Genomic DNA, 20,000 nt, shown 5'->3' on the forward strand with positions numbered 1-20,000 from the left:
CAAGCATCCTACGTGCAACTTTATACAAACACAGGTTTTTATGCAAAGTATATTTTGGCTCTTCCTCAATTAAATCATTTCCCCTTGCGTGTCATTAACGCGTTTCTCTCGATGAAAGAGAAAGTCTCTCAAGTCAGGTCTGCAGAGATGTACCCCAGTAGCTGTGTTGACGTGGTCAAGCGTGTGTTTGCATTTGATTATGAGGTCGTTTCTAGTCAACATATCTGCTCAGATATCAAGATATTGGATGAATATAAAAACATGAAGCATGCAATTAAACAAGAAAAATAAGGACATAGTAGTATTATCATTATTCAGGGAACTTTAGTGTACCTAAAAACGACCTAAGCGTTCGTAGCTGGTGATGCTGTTTCGTCTAAAGCAAACGTCATGTTGAGATGTAAAACATAAAATATTTTAAAATTCACAATGTATTTTTTGTAGGAGATTTTGTAGGTGGGTACAAAACATCCTCTAAAACCTTTAGTGGGTAAAAAGTAAATTATGTCATTTATTAAATTAACCATAAAACTGTGTAAACTAAAGTCGAGTTTTGGCGTGTACCGACAACAGACGAAAGAAAACAAAGATTTCCTTACTTTTAAATGGTAAAGCCATCCTGAATCTGTATACTGTGAAGCAAATAATTTATCATTATTCATTTTTTTTATGAAAACATCAGAAAAATCTTTCATCTATATCACATACTATTTATGCACGATCTTGACACAATAGCTTTATTTCTTAGGTTTGCTGACTGCTTTTATAAGTAAGTTATTTTTTCTTTTTGAGATTTAAACAACAAAGTTTCGTGGAAGAGAAAGTTCAACGTAAGACGACTCTGACGATTTCTTACTTTGGATCCTGGTGACACCATTGAATGAGTTGTCTGTGAATGAGAGGACATCATAGATGAGAAGAGAATATGAAGAATAATAAGACAACAAAACTAAGGCCCAAGGCCAAGGTACTGGGACCTATAATCGGGGCATTCAGCGCTGAAAGGGAAATTGAGAGTATCAAGGCTTCAAGGTTGTAATAGCAAAGGGTGGAAGGTAAGATGGAAGAAAGAGAATATGAAAGGAGGTGCAGAAAAAGGAATGCACGACATTTTCAAATGTCTTGTTTTGTGAAAACCAGCAATCATAATGTTTTCAGATGTCTTATTTTGTGAAAACCAGTAATCATAATATCTTCAAATGTCTTATTTTATGAAAACCAGAAATCATAACATTTCCAAATATCTTATTTTGTGAAAACTAGAGATCATAATATTTTCAAACTTCTTACATTGCAAAAACCAGGAATCATAATATTTCCAAATGTCTTATTTTGTGAAAACCAGGAATCATAATATTTCAAAATGTCTTATTTTGTGAAAACTATATTTCAAATGTCTTATTTTGTGAAAACCAAATATCATAATATTTTCAAATGTCTTATTTTACGAAAACCAGGAATCACAATAATTTCAATCGTCTTATATTGCAGAAACCAGGAATCATAATATTTCCAAATATCTTAGTTAGTGAAAACCAGGAATCATGATAATTTTCAATAATTATAAATTGAATCCTCGAGATTCGGTCTAATTTAGATGATAATTCAATAGGTTCGGGACATTGTCTTATCTTGCGAAAACCATAAATCATAATATTTCGTAAAAACCAGGAACCATAATATTTTCCTAATAAAAACTACAGAGAGTTTCTGAGGCATAATTGACTAGTATTACAATATTTGAAAAGTTTTTTATCCTATAACAAACAGCTCAATTGTAGTAGGCGATGATGAAATGAACTTTACTGGTGTTATGTATGTATAATAATCATTAATTTATTAAAGATAGTTCCTAATATGTTGCATGTTTAAATGGAAAAATGGAGGAAATTATTAATAATCAGTTCTTTTTACGCTTTCCAACCTAATCCAATGACTTAAATATATGATTTAAATATACAATCAAGGAAAAATTATACAACACGGCGTATATGCCAAAAATAAAGCAATTTTCACAATATATACAATACTGCCAGGAAATAAATACACAACGCTTAGAAACGACTAAGTTAGGGGCACACACAAACAAAATATGTTAAAAAAAATTATGTAACGCATAGAAACAAAATACTGCAACAAGAACAACATTCAAGTAGAGGATAGTATAACACATCTAGAGCGATAAAACAAGAACTGACTGATTAATTACCAGTTATCTAGTGTCATGTGCAGTGGTCACTGACTGTATAATACACTGAAATAGTTTTGAAGAATTTCTTATTCTTATTTTAACATAAAGATTTTATACGTTAATAAAACATCAGATAATCGTAAATTATTTCTCCTTACCTGGTCGTTAGGTTTGTAGGCTTTGCTTGGGATGGGTTGTGGCGATGGAGTGAAGTTCACTGGAAGAAATAAATTAATTTGTTAGACTTAATTATCTACTTAAATAACACCGCATTATTTGCATAAGCAAAAGTTCCACTAAAAGTGTATTATCACTATTCCTCGTTAATCGCACAGTAGCTGAAACGCGTTTAGCTCGTTTTACTCATCTTGGTATCTCCTAAGGTGAGTTTACACTAGGCTTCACCGCAAGCTGCATACTTAAGACTCATCACCAACTCCTCCCAAATTCTTGTTAGCCCCGCCTACTGGACTGCTCATCAAGAGTCACGCCACACCACTAACTCACCCTAATGAGCACTCCAGTAGGAGGGGCTAACACGAATTTGGGAGGAGTTGGTGATGAGTCTTACGCATGCAGCGTGGGGTGAAGCCTAGTGTAAACTCACCTTAACACGCACACACACACACACACACGCACACATACATGTACACAAGCACAAATTCACACGTACGGACGCAAATTTCCATCAACGTCACAATCCACTTTCATCATTCCTCGTTAATTGCACAGTAGCTGAACGATGTTGAGGATTATGTTACTGGCATCGCATCTCTAACACACAAACACACACAAGCAGTGCGCACATGCGCGAATATGCATATCGCAGATAACAAATGCATCGGTCTTCTAGGCCAGTCTTGTCCGATCCATTTTCAACCGACCACGCTGAGGCAATTTGAACAATACGCCTTTGTCTCCTTTAGATATCCAACAACACTCGAATGGGTTTCTTGGCCAAGCAAAAGCACGAGCCTCTCCGGGGATGCATTCTTTCATTCTTTCATATTTTGCTCTGCCGTCACAGAGCTATTCTCTGTCATCTCTCTGCTGTACTTTTTTACTGTCAAAGAGCTGGTCTTCCGCTTTCTCTCGTCCTTTCTTTACTGGTCAGAAAGCAAACGCAAGATCTTGTCCGGGGATAAATTTTTTCATATCTACCGTCACTGAGCTTTTCTTTATCAGCTTTCACTCTTACTTTCTTTACTGTCATAGGCTATTCTTTAGCTTTCTCTCCTTTCGTTTTCTCTCCTGTCACAAACCCTTTTTCTTTAGCTTTCTTTTGTTCTCTCTTTCCTGTCAGATAATTATTTCACTTTCTCTCGTCCTTTCGTTTTCCCTCCTGGCACAAACTTTTTTTTTTGCTTTCTTTTGTTCTTTCTTTCCTGTCAGATAATTATTTCACTTTCTCTCGTCCTTTCTTTACTGTCAAGATGATTTTACTCTCTAGACATTCGTATAACTATGCTTTCACCCTTTCCCTCTCTTCTTTCGTGTTAAAAATCTCTTATTTTACTTTCTCTTTCTGGCAGATAGCTATGCTTTCTCTTTCACTCGGCCTTCCTTTCTTATCTAATAGCTCTTCGTTAGGTTTATCTCGTGCTTTCGCTGTTATCAAAAAGCTATTCTCCCGCTTTCTCTCGTCTCTATTTGTCAAAAGCTCTTCTTTCTCTTTTGCTTTCACTAAACCTTACTTCAAATAGCTCTCTTCTTTAGCTTTCTCTCGTGCTTTCTTTACTTTCAAAAACCCATCTTTCCGCTTTCTCTCATCCTTTCTCTCCTACTGAAAGCTATCTATTCCCGTTCTCTCATTTTTTCTTTAACGCCAAAAATATATCCTTTCTTTTCCTGCTGTTCTCATTTATCGCTCTCTCCCGCCCTTTCTTTAATGTGAAAAGGCTTTCATTTCCCTCCTGTACCATCCTTTCTCTCTCTCTCTTTCATTTTTCCTCAACGAAAGGCCATTTCAGTCATGTGTCTTCACAAAATCAAGATAATTAAACATCCGACGGTTGTGTATTGAAACACATCGAAGTTATTGACGTGAAAATGCAAATGCTGAGTACAGCCTGGCGTAGTTTGCATAATGAAATTCCTTAGGTTCATTGTAGCTGGGGAATCCTCATTATATTAATCTGAAATGCCGACATCATTTTGGTGTGTTCCTTGAAGAGAACCCACTCAATTAACCAACTCCTGTTGCATATCCTACTGTATCCATCTAAGCCTGTAATACAGTATTGTATTTGTTAAGTATTCGCCAAAAATTTTACTAAATATACTAAAATGAAAAGGAATATTTGGATCATTTTCAGAATTTAATAATTTATAAATACTATAACTCTCTGATGAAGACTTGCCATAAAACATTTCTATCCTAATACAATTCTCTTCGTAGTTTAGCAATATACTCACATTTTTATCTATTTATTCATTAATTTGTTAATTTGCTTCATTTCTAATAACTGATCTCTGTTACTTCTTTCAAATGAACAGTAATATTCTTTGGAAGCTTGGATTAAGTCAATGGCCCCTTTGGTGGGCTTTTTCCGTATGAATAGGGTTCATCTTCTGTATAATAATATAATATAATAATAATAAAATAATAATAATAATAATAATAATAATATTAATAATAATTGCCATCGTCCAAGAGAACCTTAATCAGTTTTAGTTACGTTGGCTAAAATCGTCTGTTATTATTATTATTATTATTATTATTATTATTATATTAATTATTAGTATTATTATTAGTATTTATTATTATTATTATTATTATTATTATAATGATAATAATAATATATAATAATAATAATAATAATAATAATAAAATAATAATATAATAATATAATAATGTAATATAATAATAATAATTGCCATCGCCAATAGAGAACCTTAGGACGTTATATCCTATGTGTTCCATGTTATTAATACCTTAACAGTTTTAGTTCCGTTGGCTTCAATCGTCTTAGTTATTATTATTATTATTATCATTGATTATTTTATTATTATTCATAAGATTCATATAGAACAAAACCACCAAAGGGGTCTGTGACTAGATATTCAAACTTCCAAAGAATATCTAGATATTCATTAGAAAGAATTAAGAAACTTATTAGAATAAATAAATAGATGAAATAAGATAAAATAAATAAGAAATATAAAAAAATAAAAAAATCCAACCCCGTGTTCGTTCAATACTTCAAGAATTATATTGTCCTTTTGCTAATAAGATTATATTATGTAGCAAGATTTACAGAAGGCTAAAAGAATACTAATAATGCGAGTTACAGGGGTATAAATCGGTAATAGCCAAATCCCGGTTCGAGAGACATTTGACCAAGTACGTAGCCCTTTTTCGTGCCCGAGTTATGCCCTAGAGTTCAGCTGAGGCGCCTCGGACAGACAGTGAAGCATTGTTTTGAATATTGTCGTAAGCTCATCTCGACTGCAGTACAATATTAGTAGACCGAGAGACGCTCGGTGTTTGTGATGCAATGCTCTACAGGACGTTGGTGGATGCTGAAGGTTAAGTTTGAGCGAACTAAATAAACTTCTTTTTCTTCTTCTTTTTCTACAAGCTTGTCCCTATTTGGGGTCACTGTAGTGGTTCTTCAGCACATTGTTCCATCTACCTCGGTCCAGCGCATCCTCCTCGCTCAATCCCAACTTCCTCATATCTCTCCTCACACAGTCAATCCATCGCAATTTTGGTCTACCCGACCTTCTCCCTGACTGCTAAAAGGCATTTGGCGGCTTACATAACAAAATAGCAAAACTGAACGTAAAGAATTTATTTTATCGTAGTTTGGGAATTGATAGGATTTCGTACAAAGAATAAATAAAAAAAAGTTTTCCTTACATGAATTGAAATTAAATAGAACTACGAGTTTTGATATTTTGTATCAAGTTTTATCAATCAAGGCGGACAAAGATTCTAAATAAAGTGTAGATCATAAAATTAATAAGAAAAATAGCATTGATATAAGCAATTTCCAAAGGCTTTTAAATACTAAGAAAAGTCAGATTTATAGTCAGATTCTATTTCGGTCAGTAAGCAAAGTCAGATTTATGGTCAGCGTGTTTTTCTGCCCGTAAGTAAAGTCAGATTTATGGTCAGATTGTATTTCTGTCCATAAGCAAAGTCAGATTTATAGTCAGAATCTATTTCTGCCCGTAAGTAAAGTCAAATTTATGGTCGGAATGTATTTCTGCTCATAAGTAAAGTCAGATTTATGTTCAGAATGTATTTCTGCCCGTAAGTAAAGTCAGATTTATGTGCAGAATGTATTTCTGCCCGTAAGTAAAGTCAGATTTATGGTCAGAATGTATTTCTGCCCATTAGTAAAGTCAGATTTATGTTCAAAATGTATTTCTGCCCGTAAGTAAAGTCATATTTATGGTCAGAATGTATTTCTGCCCATAAGTAAAGTCAGATTTATGGTCAGAATGTATTTCTGCTTATAAGCAAAGTCAGATTTATGGTCAGAATGTATTTATGTCTGTAAGCAAAGTCAGATTTATGGTCAGAATGTATTTCTGCCCGTAAGTAAAGTCAGATTTATAGTCAGAATGTATTTCTGCCTGTAAGCAAATTCAGGTTTCAGATTAGAGTGTATTTCTGCCCTCAACCAAAGTCAGATTCAGTGTGGAGATTTGTAAACATGGTTCACTTACTGGCAAGTCTAAACCCCAAGGCTAGAGGTAAAATGGAAAGATTGGCGTGAAATCCTTTCGACGAATTTAGTGAAATGTTGAAACGTTAATCTTTACAGAGTTTTAGTGGGATATAAGACCCAAAGATACTTTCCAGTGTGTTTAGTGAAATCCTTAATTAACCAACTTATCCATTGCTCTTGGAATATATTTGTAACATGAATAATGATAATAAAAATTAAGGGTCCTTGACACTTGCCTTACCAGTGAGAGAGAGCGAGTTTGATTTCCGGGAGAGGCAGAATGATTTGGTGCCTCTGATGACCTAGATAATGAAATGAGTACGCAGTCTATTTGTCAACTTTAGTAGGTAGCAGCATTTACCAAGAATCCAAGAGGTATAAACTGAGTGTGTCTATTATTTTTCCAGTGTGTAAATTGTAGTCAACGAGAAATAGTCCATGCTCAGATTTGCTGTCGTTAAGTCAAGAGTCAGCCTCTCTCACTACTTGGCCTGTAAATCAGTATGCTGCAGAAAAGGTTACCCAGAACAGAGGTTCAAAACAGGGACTTGCAATCTCAACCTACATTATAGACTTTAGGGTACAGGCGCGATAAAGCAACCGGCTGTACTGGACACTATACTTACAGTTTCTATAGTGCAGTTATCTCCCGGTCTGATCTTCTTATTATCCGGGCAGATACACGTGAAGCCTTCAGACGTCATGTTGGTAGGGTGACAGGCTATGCCTGCTCCACACGGGTCGTTGGAGCACACGTCAGGAGCGGCCATGGGCCTCGTGAGGGACTCGGCTGCCCAGCCAGGCTCGGAATCCCTGCTCTGGAGCTTCCTCTTGCGAGGCTTACCCGTCTTCGTCGTCAGGACCGGAGCCGTGGTGTTTTTTAGGGCAGTAGGAGGAAGAGCTGTAGGTGCCATTAGAACAGCCGATCTCGCTGTGCTCTGCGAAGAAGCTTCTGACGGAGGACTGCTCTCTGTTGGTCTAATCTCTTCTGCTGCTGCTGCTGCTGGTGAATTTGCAGGCTGAAGGATGGTATTAGAGGAACGTGGTGGTGGACCTTCCGAGTCCTTCATCGCCTCCTGCGTCTGATCTGGATGACTGGATTTGGTGATGGCGGACAGTATGAGAGTTGGCATTGTGGTTTCCAGGAGCGGCTTGCTGGAAGAAGCGAGACTAGAGAGGAGGAGGGAACTGGAGGTAGAGTTCGGGGTCGGCGTGGTCTGTATTTCGGCGAAAGGAAGAGGGGGAGGAGGAGGAGGAGGAGGAAGCCGGGTCGTCACTGGGGCAGCTGGCGGTGCCCAGGGTTCGTGAGTCGTCGTATCATTGAGGACGACTTGACCATAGGAGTCAGAGTGATTAGTAGACGGGTGAGACGAGTTGGCGGATGAGACTATGGATGTGTCCTGGTTGAGGATGACGTCGTTTTCACCCATGCTCAGTCTCTCCTCTACAGACTCCGTTTCATCTTTTCGCTGCCACGTTTCGTTGGCTACAGATGTATCTGGAAAGATAAGATAAAATGGTGAATGCCTGAATGATTACCATGAAGCATGGTGTTGAGAGCTACATTTTCTCTCTCTCTCTCTCTCTCTCTCTCTCTCTCTTTCTACACACATAAAAACATGTCTATATATATATATATATGTGTATATATATATAATATATGTTTTTGTGTATCGGTGTTATTGTGTGTATGTTAACATGTATTTATGGATGTATAACCGTGTGAGCATAACAGCAAATAAAACAAAATGTTTTTAATCTTCACTCATCTGCCAGATCTCAACAAAATATGTAATACCATGGGAAAATTATCTTCTCTTTTTCAGTAAAATAAGAAAGAAAAATGCAAATCATAATTCTTTGCGGCCTAAAATGTGGTTCGGTGTCTCGTGAAAAACGGCAAGAGATGAACCAAGAAACGTTAAATTACAATTGTAAGATCTCTTTTAAAAAAAATCAGAAGTGTATACAAATTTTTCATTGAATAATTAAAGTATCAGCTTTTCATAGCTGAATCTCCTTTACCATCTTATGAAAAAAGCGAATAGAATAAAAGAAACTTCTCCTTCATCGAGGAAATATATGGAACCTGCACTGGGAAACTAAAGTCAAATAACATAAAAGTAAGCTGCTTTCTTATAAACAAAATATTTGGATACTACACAGGGCAAATAAAGTCAAAACAAGCGGAGGGGGTTGTTGTGGGGCAGGGGGAGGGGAATTAAAAATAAGCCTTTGGGAGGGAAGTATATATACACCTGAAAACCGAGAGATAAAAAAACTTTATTGCCGAACTCCCGAGAGAGAATTATTGGAAGGTCTCAAACCAGAGGGAGAAATAATGGCAGATAAGGGAAGTCTTCTTAAACCTGGTGTTACGGAAGCCTACTCTATTTCTTGTTCATTCTCGTTTCCGAGTTGCTCTAGTTGCTAATTCCTATTCCGGTGGGAATTTCTAGCTGTTTCGGTATATTTCCCTTACTCTGCTCCTTCTGAAAGGGTTGGTAAGAAGCTTAGAAAGGCCTCGAAGGGAGTTGATGTGCGCTGGAACAAAGTGGGGGCCAGGAATTCAGGACAATGTTTCGATAGGAAATTGGGTCGTAAAGTCCTCCCGACGAAAATGGGAAGAGGTTTATGTTGTTTACTTTCGTATTGCTTCGTTTAGCGCGAGTGACGTTGGTTGCCTTCTCTCTCTCTCTCTCTCTCTCTCTCTCTCTCTCTCTCTCTCTCTCTCTCTCTTTCGCTGCTTTTGGAATGGTTGCTGGGTTTATATCTTGACATAATTTAGGGGAGGGGACCTTGAATGTCCTTCATAAAACCCAACATATATATATATATATACACATACATACATACTACATACATACTACATATACAAACACACACACACACACACTCATACATATATATATATATATATATATATATATATATATATATATATATATATGTATATATATATATATATATAATTATATATATATATATATATATATATATATATATACATATATATATATATATATATATATATATATATATATATATATATATATATATATATATATATATATATATATATGTATGTATATATACATATATACATATATATATATATATATATATATATATATATATATATATATATATATATATATACATATATATATATATATATATATATATATATATATATGTATATATATATATATATATATATATATATATATATATATATATACATACAAACTGAATGTAATTTGAAATAGTTTTTGCCATGTTGATAGTCTTCTAATGGAACTGAAGCATTCCTGCCAATAGCAGATTGAAGAGACTCATTAAAAACGGCGACCCCGAATAGGAATAAAGCTGGGAAGAAGAAGAAGAAGAAGAAGAAGAAGAAGAAGAAGAAGACGAAGAAAAAGATTTATGAATCGAAAGTCAATATCATTACCTTCTACTGTCATATGTTAATGATGATGAATTTGATCATGTGGTGTATATTAAACAGCCTACTTGAGATGCAGGCTAAAGTCTATGGTCAAATAGCGCGTTGTTTCATCAACGAAAATTAGAATAAATAGGCTCTATATATATATATATATATATATATATATATATATATATATATATATATATATAGGCGTGATCCAACCTTCAGCTTACTCAGGGACATGCTAAAATCTACATATGGTCAAATAGCGCGTTTTTTTTCACCAACGAAAATTAAAATTAATAATTTTTCTGTACTGTTTAACATGTACATTATTTATCTTTTCATATTTTCATCCTAATAAATAAATCACAAATAGCCTATCCTAACATTCCTGTATCTTTAACTCAACGCAAAACACCTTTTTCAGACCTTAATAGGCTTTTCTAAAGACATTTCCTACCGACCCAACAACAACAACAGCAACAACAACAACAGCAACAAACTAGTTTGTAGGCTTACTCCCCGATTAAGCGAAAAGAAATTATCAGATAATACAGTCAAGCTGAAATAATCTGTCAGGGAAGTTCCTCCCGAATCCTGAAATTTTTAAGCGACAGAATCCAAGCATAATTACATCACGCCCACCAGCAGTGAGGTAATTACATTTGCTGATCATTTTGCCCTTTTCTGCTCACTTGCATACGCGACGACGTAATTACACATTACTGGAAAGAATTGAAGTAGGACATCTCACTGACTGTAGTTATTCCTGGGAAGTCTATTTTGTGCGTGTATGGTGAGGTGAAGTTATGTCTACGCTTTGACATTGTTGTCAATCCTTTTTATGGATATTTTATCATGTCACTTTTCATATCCTCATTTATAATAGTTATTAACATTTCTTCAAGTCATTATTCATATTCTCATTTACGATAATTATTGACAAGTCCTAATGTCATTCCTTATATGACATTTATAACAGTTATTAACCTTTCTAATTATTCGTATTACATTGGTAACAGTTATTAACATTTTCTCATGTCATTATTCATATTCTCATTTATGATAGTTATTGACATGTATTCATGTCATTCTTTATATGACATTTATAACAGTTATTAACCATTCTTCTTGTAATTTTCGTATTACATTGATAACAGTTCTTCATGTCATTATTCATATCACATTTATTACAGTTATTAACATTTTTCATGTGATTATTCATATATTTATAAAAATTATTGACATGTCTTCATGTCATTTTTATATGACATTTATAACAGTTATTAACCTTTCCTCATGGCATTATCCATATCACATTTAAAACGGCTATTGACATTTCTTCACGACATTATTTTTACTACATTGATAACAGTTGTTGAGTCTTCATGTCATTATTCATATCAAATTATGTGCTGTTTTTTACAATATTTTTCATTCATGCAATGAATAACTGTTAAAAATTCAATAGGAATAAAAAATTTATAGCAGTTACGCACTGCTTGAACGAAAGAATGACCAAAAAAGGCGATCTTGTGTTCTGCAGGAGTATGAAAGTCTAACTCAGACTCCCCATGAATACAATGATCCACTTTCGGTGACTTTTGAGTGGACTTCACTTCCTTTTTCTTGGAGTTGAACAAAAGGGTCAAAATCTCTTTCTCTTGACCTTTCTCGACTGGACCAATAAAACGCGAATGACAATAGCTACCTGGAATACCGTCCTGCATCCGCATTTGATGAATGTCTCTTTCCAAGATGGAGCCAGAGTTTGCAAGTCCAATGATATACGATGTCCTCCCTGATTCACCAGGCTTAGGACAAGCGAGCATTTGATAAATGACTCTTTCCAAGATGGGGTCAGAATTTGTGAGAAACAGCATGGAATATCTTTCCTGGGATTTTTATAATCCTTAAAGAAAGAAGGAAGTATCAACTATCACAAACGTTGATAGTTATATATAAATGATATTGATAGTTTCGTCCCCATAAGGCCAAAGCATTTAAATGATACATTATTTGACAATGATTGTAAATATGAGAAATTTAGTGAAACCGTATGAAATGTAGAAAACCAATTCCTGGGTATGTGCAACATACCTTACACGTATAAGCTCTCGACCTCCAGGGAAACTGATCATTAATATCACAAGGTCATCTGTTTCAGATGATTAAAAACAGCTTTTATGGGGAATACAGCTTTACATGTAAGCTCCTGGCACCTAGAGTGATTCATTGTTTTTAATATTACGACAGCTTACGTGTGAGCTGTCGTAATATTAATAACAATGAATCACTCTAGGGGCCAGGAGCTTACATGTAAGCTCCTTGTCCCTAAGGAAATTAATTGTTATTTATATTACAACAGCTTATTAGGGTCAGCTTAAACGTAAGCTCCCGTCTCCTAGGAAAATTGACCGATGTTATTGGACAGCTTATATGTAAGCTCCAGGCCCCTAGGAAGATCACTGTTTTTATCATTACAAGGTCATCTGTTTTAACTCATTACAAACTGCCGGTATGAGCTAATACATCTTACATGGAAACTCTTGGACCCTATGTAAATTAATCGTCATTACTATTATGATAGCTTACATGTAACATCCCAGCCCCTGGGGAATTCCTTGTTAATAATATTACAAGGTCATCTGCTTTAACTCTATACAAACTACTGGGAAGCAAACACCCTTTCTCCTGACATTATACAGAAACATCCATCTTCCCGGATACAAACTTCCCCAAGCGATACAGACATTGTATCCACGCGTTTGCGCTAAGTACCTATAAACAATATAAGCAGCCCAATGAGCTGTTTATATATGTAGTACGGCGTCCCGCTAGGGGGTACTTTTGACCCTCGATGTTTTGAGAGTAGAGGAGATCCCATTTGGCAAAGACATTGATTGCATCCACGCGTTTGCGCTTAGTACCTGCACACAATATGAGCAGACCAATGAGCTTGATATATACGCGGCATCCCGCGAGAGGGTACTTTTGGTCCCACGGTATTTAGGAAAGAAGGTCCCAATTGACAAAGGTATTGTATCCACGCGTTAAACTAAGTACTTGTAAACAAGAGGAACAGGCCAATGAGCTCTTTACATAATCACGGCACCCCGCAAGGGGATACTTTATATCCCTTAGTGTTTAGGAAAGAAGGAGGTCCCAGTTGACAAAGGTAAACTATGTGAACAAGAGGAACAGGCCTTACCTTACAGACCTTACATCTTGTTTCGGGTTGCCCCAGGTCCCTCAGTGTGGCACCTCTAATGTCTACCAGAGAGTTGCTAGTACATCTTCCGGTATATTTTGCATCTTCCAATCTTGGATGGTCTGGGATGCAGTTTAGATATTTGTCGAGCTTATTCTTAAACACATCTACGCTCACTCCTGATATATTCCTCAGTGAGCTGGCAACGCATTGAATAGACGCTGCATTATCGATGCTGGTGCGTAGTGGATTAATGTCCTGTGTGCTTTCCTTATTTTTCCTGGTATAGTTTTGGGCACTATTAATCTACCTCTGCTTGCTCTTTCTGATATTTTTAGTTCCATGATATTTTCTGCTATTCCTTCTATCTGTTTCCATGCCTGAATTATCATGTAGCGTTCTCTTCTCCTTTCTAGACTCTATAATTTTAAGAATTGTAGTCTTTCCCAGTAGTCTAGGTCCTTAACTTCTTCTATTCTAGCTGTAAAGGACCTTTGTACACTCTCTATTTGTGCAATATCCTTTTGATAGTGTGGTACCATATCATATTGCAATATTCAAGTGGACTACGAACATATGTTTTATAAAGCATAATCATGTGTTCAGCTTTTCTTGTTTTGAAGTGCCGTAACAACATTCTTCCCATTTTTGCTTTACATTTTGCCAACAGAGTTGCTATTTGATCATTGCATAACATGTTCCTATTCATCATCACACCAAGGTCTTTAACTGCTTCCTTATTTGTGATGGTCTCATTATTAGGTCCCTTATATGCATATAGCTTTCTTTTCTCTGTCTCCATAATTTATTGATTCAATTTATCAGAGTTAAATACCATCCTATTTACCTCTGCCCAATCATATACTTTGTTAAGGTCTCTTTGTAGAGCTTCCTATCTTCATCACAAGTAATTTCTCTACTTATTCTTGTGTCATCTGCGAACTACTCACTACCGAATCCTTAACATTATTGTCTATGTCTTCAATCATAATAACAAACAGTATTGCAGCTAACACCGTACCTTGCGGCACACCGGATATTACCCTTGGCTTCATCCAATTCTCGCGTTTGCAATAACTATCTGTTTTTCTGTTGTGTAAAAATTCTTTTAACCATCTTCCTACTTTATCCACGATATTGTGTTTTCTAATTTTCTTCGCCAATATATTATGGTCTACTTTATCAAAAGCTTTTGCAAAGTCTAAATAAACCACATCTGTTTCATTTCCGCTTTTCATATTTTTGAATATGTTTTCACGGTGGACTAACAGTTGGGTTTGTGTACTTTTTCCGGGTACGAAACCATGTTTGTCCATTTTATTTATTAAGAAACAAATATTTTTTTATTAAAATGTTTCATAATATTTTTCTTCATTACCCTTTCATACACTTTCATTATATGTGATGTTAGACTCACAGGCCTATAATTACTTGCCTCTAGTCTTGATCCACTTTTGAAAGTAGGGGTAATATATGCTAATTTGTGCTCATCATAATATCTTAGCCTGTATCTACACGTTGTCTTAATAATATTGCAAGTGGCTTTGCGATAGAATGAACTACTTTCTTTAACAAAATAGCAGGAATTCAGATCCTCAGCCCTGCAGCAGCTCCATTTTAATTTCATTTAATAGCCTGCACAATATCAGCTTCATTAATATCTATGTCAGCTAAATATTCACTATTTTCATCTCCCTTACTTCTATATCATTATCTTCATTATCTATTTCTAGGGGTGAATTCTCTCTTATATCGTTCTGCCAGTATGTTGCAAATTTCCTTTTTTTCATTCGTTAATCTCCTTCAATTCTCAGAGGGCCTATTTCATTCTTCTTTTATTCATCTTCTTCGCATATGAGTATAATAGTTTTGGGGTTTTGCTTTGATATTTAATAGGGTTTTTTCTTCCAAGTCCCGTTTTTCATTTTCTTTTGATTGTATAATCTTTTTGTTCTGCATCCTTTTCTATCTTACTTTTTAGTTCTATAACTTTCCATGCATTTTTTTCTTTTGCAAGACCTTTTTTCCACTTTCTGATTTTCTGAACAAGATCCTTCTGTCTCTTGGTATGCATGAATGATGTTTACTTTTCTTCTTCGGTATATATTTTTCCACTATTATCTCCAATATTTTATATAATATCTCCGTATTTACCCTTATGTCATCACTTACGAAAATGTGATCCCAATCTTTGTTTAATTCTTCATTAATTTCTGACCATTTTTTTATATTTTTACTGTAGAAGTTGTATTTTCCATATCCTTCCCACTTTTTCATTTCTTGCTTATCTCTATTTTCACTTGCTTTGGAATGAACTGTTAATTCTATGACATTATGGTCTGAAATACTCGCATTATAAACTATTATTTCTTTAACATAATTCATCTCGTTCACAAATACTAGGTCTAAGGTATTTTCCTTCTTGTTGGCAGGTGATTTATTTGTTGAATGTTGTATTCTAGTAGCATATCTAATAGCTTTTCAAATTGCCTCTTATCTTCTGCACTACTATTACTCTCTTTTTTTATATGTATAAGTACAACCACAATCTCCATTCGTTCTTTCCATTCTACGAAAGGAAAGTTGAAGTCACCAGATAGGAGAATAGTCCAGTCCTTGTGATTTCTACATATATCATCCAATTTTTCAATTATTAAGTCAAACTCTTTAGTATTTAGGAGGTCTATATATTACTATGTTTCATCAATTTTCAGATTCAAATTCTACCGCTATTAGTTCACATTCTGAGTTACTATATTCTCATATATTTTTCCTTGTTTTTTTGTCTTTCCCATATATTGCGTTCCCCCTTGATTCCTATTTTTTCTATCTGATCTATAAGTTTGGAACCCTTTTATTTGATCATCATTCCCAGTCTCTTGGGAATACCAGGTTTCACTTTCCATATCATTATATCTATTTCTTTTCATTTTGGGTTAGTTCTTCTAAGTACTCTATTTTTTTCTTTTTGAGTTACTCGTAACTAAACCCTGCGCATTCATCACTATGATGGTTTGCGTGTTTTCTCCTTCATTTAAATACTGATAGTAATAAGGATTTTCCCATGTCTCTTTCCTGTTCTGGTATGTTGTTCTTTTTTTCATTTCCAGAAATTCTGACATTAAAAAATCCAACTTTTCCATTATTTGATCTTCCTTCATCATAATTATTAATTTTTGTGGTCTGAACCCAATCTGCAATTTTCTCCGGTTCTGCAAAATATCCTCTTGCATAATAAATACAGTTATTATCTCTTGAGTAGAATTTCGGAGCTGATGCTTTGAAATTTTTTGCTGACACCTCTGCATATCTCATGGTGGTTTGCTTTTCTCTTTTACTGCCTATTCTTTGATTTCTCTCTTTATTTGTTTCTTTCTTATTTGGATTTATACTTGGTGGTTATTATTTGATTATGATTCATGGCTACGGTGCATATATTTGCATTTTTTGTCGAACTTACATCCTTTTCTTCTTTTAGGTTTTTACATATTTTTGGATGCAGATCTCTGCAATCATCCCCATATCCATCTAAGTATGCACATTTACCATATATTTCATAGTTTTGACATATCTTAGGATGTTTGTAGTAACATCTTTCTCCAAATCTGCAATTCCCTCTTTTTCAAAAGGTTGCAGATTTTGCTTTCTTGTCTATTTTTTCCTCTTTCCCGTCATTGTATAGATCTGGTAGAGCCTCTTCGGGATTTGCTTTTCTGTTGTCATATCGTAATTTATTTCTTCGTAGGTATGCTGCTTTATTGCCTCATATGTAGTATCAATGAGTATCTCTGCATCCATACTTTTATCTTGTTCTTTGTTTTCCTTATTTTTTTCTGTCATTTCATTTTTGTTTACTTTTCTTCCGTTTTTCCTCTTCTTCTTTTTCTTCTTCTTCTTCCTCTTCCTCTTCTCTTCATCCTCAACTATTTGTACATTCAATCTTGATTTAATAACATTGTCTATCCATGATAGACATGTTTGAACAAAAATTTCTTGTATCTTTTCTCAAATCTTGTATTACCTCAGCACATGTGGATGGGTCGGAATGTTGCATGCAGCACATTTTCTGATTAGGTTTGTGGGATTGACTATGCTATACCAAACCTTACACAGTTTGCATGCTTTTGGCATTCTTTTTCCTAATGCATCAATTAGTATATTCACAAGATTCACCTTATCATTTTCTTTGTCGGAATATGTTGGTTTATGTATATTTTCTTTATGAGTCTCTTGACCACTTGGATTTTATTTGGAACTTCTTCAATTATTTTCAAGATGTTTTCATTAGATTTGTTCCAGTTTGAAGATTATTATCCTTCTAATATCTATGAATGCTTTTGTATCTTTTTGGTTAGGACTGTTGCTGATTTCATAAGATGAGAAATGCCAGTTCTTCCCTTCCTGCTACCTCATCGTATTGCGAATCTGCTAAAACACGCCAAATTACGCCACCTTTTCCCGCAGTTGGAACTTACTGCCATCTTTGTTCTGATTTATAGTATTACACTTGATTAAACTAACTTAGAAGACGCTTTATCCTACTATTTTCACACTAATCTTATCACCGATAGTTCACGAACACTTCTAGATATTTTCTCAATTCTAGTCGTATGTTAAACTTGTGATATCTGTTGATTATTGTGACTTCACGCGGGTACGTCTCACCAAGCAAGATGGCTACTAGAGAGCTGTTTACATAATCACGGCGTCCCGCAGGGGGATACTTTTTGTCCCTTAGTGTTTAGGAGAGGATGAAGTTCCGAGCAATACAGGCATTGTATCCACACTTGCGCTAAGTACCTGTAAACAACAGGAACAGGCCAATGAGCTGTTTATATAATCACAGCGTCCCGCAAGGGGGTACTTTTTGTCCGTCCGTGTCTAGGAGTGGAGAGGAGGAGGTGACTTAGCTCAGCTGAAGGCGTGTTGTTTACTCTCGAAGATGCATGGCTCTGCCCGTTTAAGGGCGGGTGTTTACGCAGAAGGGAGGTCAAGGGTGTGATTGCGAAGAATTCGGGGCGCGGATGGAGTGCCAGATTTAGCGTGGATTAGGTATATATATATATATGTCTCTCTCTCTCTCTCTCTCTCTCTCTCTTTCTCTCCTGGACACAATGCTTTGTTGTAATTATATTTGGTGTGTGTGCGTATCTGTTTCCAATTCCTTTTTATTTTCATCTCTTATTTTCTCTTATTCTCGTCCTTCTCTCTCTCTCTCTCTCTCTTTGATGATACTACTCGAGCCTTGATTGTGGAAAGCCTGGTCCTGAGTGTAATAAACTACTGTATTAAGATATGGGGAGTAACAAATGATATGCACATGGAAAAAGCTCAAAAAAATCCAAAACTTTGCAGGTAGAGTAGCCGTTATTGGGGTGAAAAAACACGATCACATCACCCCAACCCTCCAGCAATTAAAGTGGATAAAATTAAAAGAAAAGTGTATGTACGATGTTTGTGTTTTTGTTTTTAAAAGTTTGAGAAAAGAATATCCCAACTGGCTATACACATTTCCTACAGTTGGTAATTGTAGGAATGCATTAACAAGACAGAATGAAAATCTATATGTAGACAGCTATCGAACAGATTTGGGTCACGCTCGATGGCAATAAGGGGCCCAGCTTGCTGGAATAAACTACCTCTGGAATTAAGAAAATGTATAGATGTTAGTTCTGAGTTATTCAAAGGAAAACTTAAGCAATACTTCTTAAATTTTACTTGAATGTATATATATCCTAAAATTTTAACAATCCAATTATTGTGAATTTTATGTAAATTAATTTATATTGTAATGTAGCAGAATAACCATTTTATAATGGAATAAAGGTTTTTGACTTTGACTTTGACTTTGACTCTCTCTCTCTCTCTCTCTCTAGAGCTCTATGATGTATTATGGTTATATTCAGTGACCTCTCTCTCTCTCTCTCTCTCTCTCGCTTTCTAGGGCTCTATGATGTATTATGGTTATATTCAGTGACTCTCTCTCTCTCTCTCTCTCTCTTTATTCCCGCCTGTCTCCATCTTTCATATTCTAATGAGGAATCCAACCCGCTATATTTACCATAAGTCATACTGACCTTCTCTCTCTCTCTCTCTCTCTCTCTCTCTCTCTCTCTCTCTCTCTCTCACTGTAGCACTAGGTACTGGTGCATGTGTCCTTACTCAGAAGTTGAAAAATCAAACGTAATAATAATAATAATAATAATAATAATAATAATAATAATAATAATAATAATAATAAGATAGCTTTCTTCACGCTTGCGACCTTACGCGACTTCTAAAATGAACATTGTTCGGAGAGAGAGAGAGAGAGAGAGAGAGAGAGAGAGAGAGAGAGAGAGAGCCAGCAGCCAGGATGAGTGATGATGAGTTCAGTCGGATTAAAACTCCAGAAGAAGATGAGAGATAAGTATGTGCGTTCGTGCGTCTGTTCGCGATGAATGGAGTTCCCGAATTCGAGCGAATCCTTGAGACTTACGAGGC

At 35.3% G+C, this 20,000-nt stretch overlaps 2 protein-coding genes across 3 annotated transcripts in view; both read right to left on the reverse strand.

Annotated features, from left to right (window-relative positions):
• The window catches only part of LOC135226370 (tyrosine-protein kinase transmembrane receptor Ror-like), a 50,236-nt gene extending 47,771 nt beyond the window's left edge, over nt 1-2,465 (reverse strand). The window contains exons 1-3 of the mRNA XM_064265845.1: nt 2,350-2,465; nt 857-889; nt 600-632 (exon numbers count right to left, since the gene is read on the reverse strand). Coding sequence (XP_064121915.1) covers nt 600-632; nt 857-877 — 54 coding nt within the window. The 5' untranslated portion in view covers nt 878-889; nt 2,350-2,465. The remainder of the gene's footprint in view (nt 1-599; nt 633-856; nt 890-2,349) is intronic.
• A 4,965-nt stretch (nt 2,466-7,430) lies between these two features.
• LOC135226372 (uncharacterized) overlaps nt 7,431-20,000 on the reverse strand; it is a 47,164-nt gene continuing 34,594 nt past the window's right edge. For both annotated transcript variants that reach the window (XM_064265848.1, XM_064265847.1), the window contains exon 3: nt 7,431-8,368. In XM_064265848.1, the coding sequence (XP_064121918.1) occupies nt 7,446-8,368 (923 nt within the window). In that variant the 3' untranslated portion in view covers nt 7,431-7,445. The remainder of the gene's footprint in view (nt 8,369-20,000) is intronic.

Source organism: Macrobrachium nipponense, chromosome 14, assembly GCF_015104395.2.
Source record: "Macrobrachium nipponense isolate FS-2020 chromosome 14, ASM1510439v2, whole genome shotgun sequence".
NCBI classification, from domain to species: Eukaryota; Metazoa; Arthropoda; class Malacostraca; order Decapoda; family Palaemonidae; genus Macrobrachium; species Macrobrachium nipponense.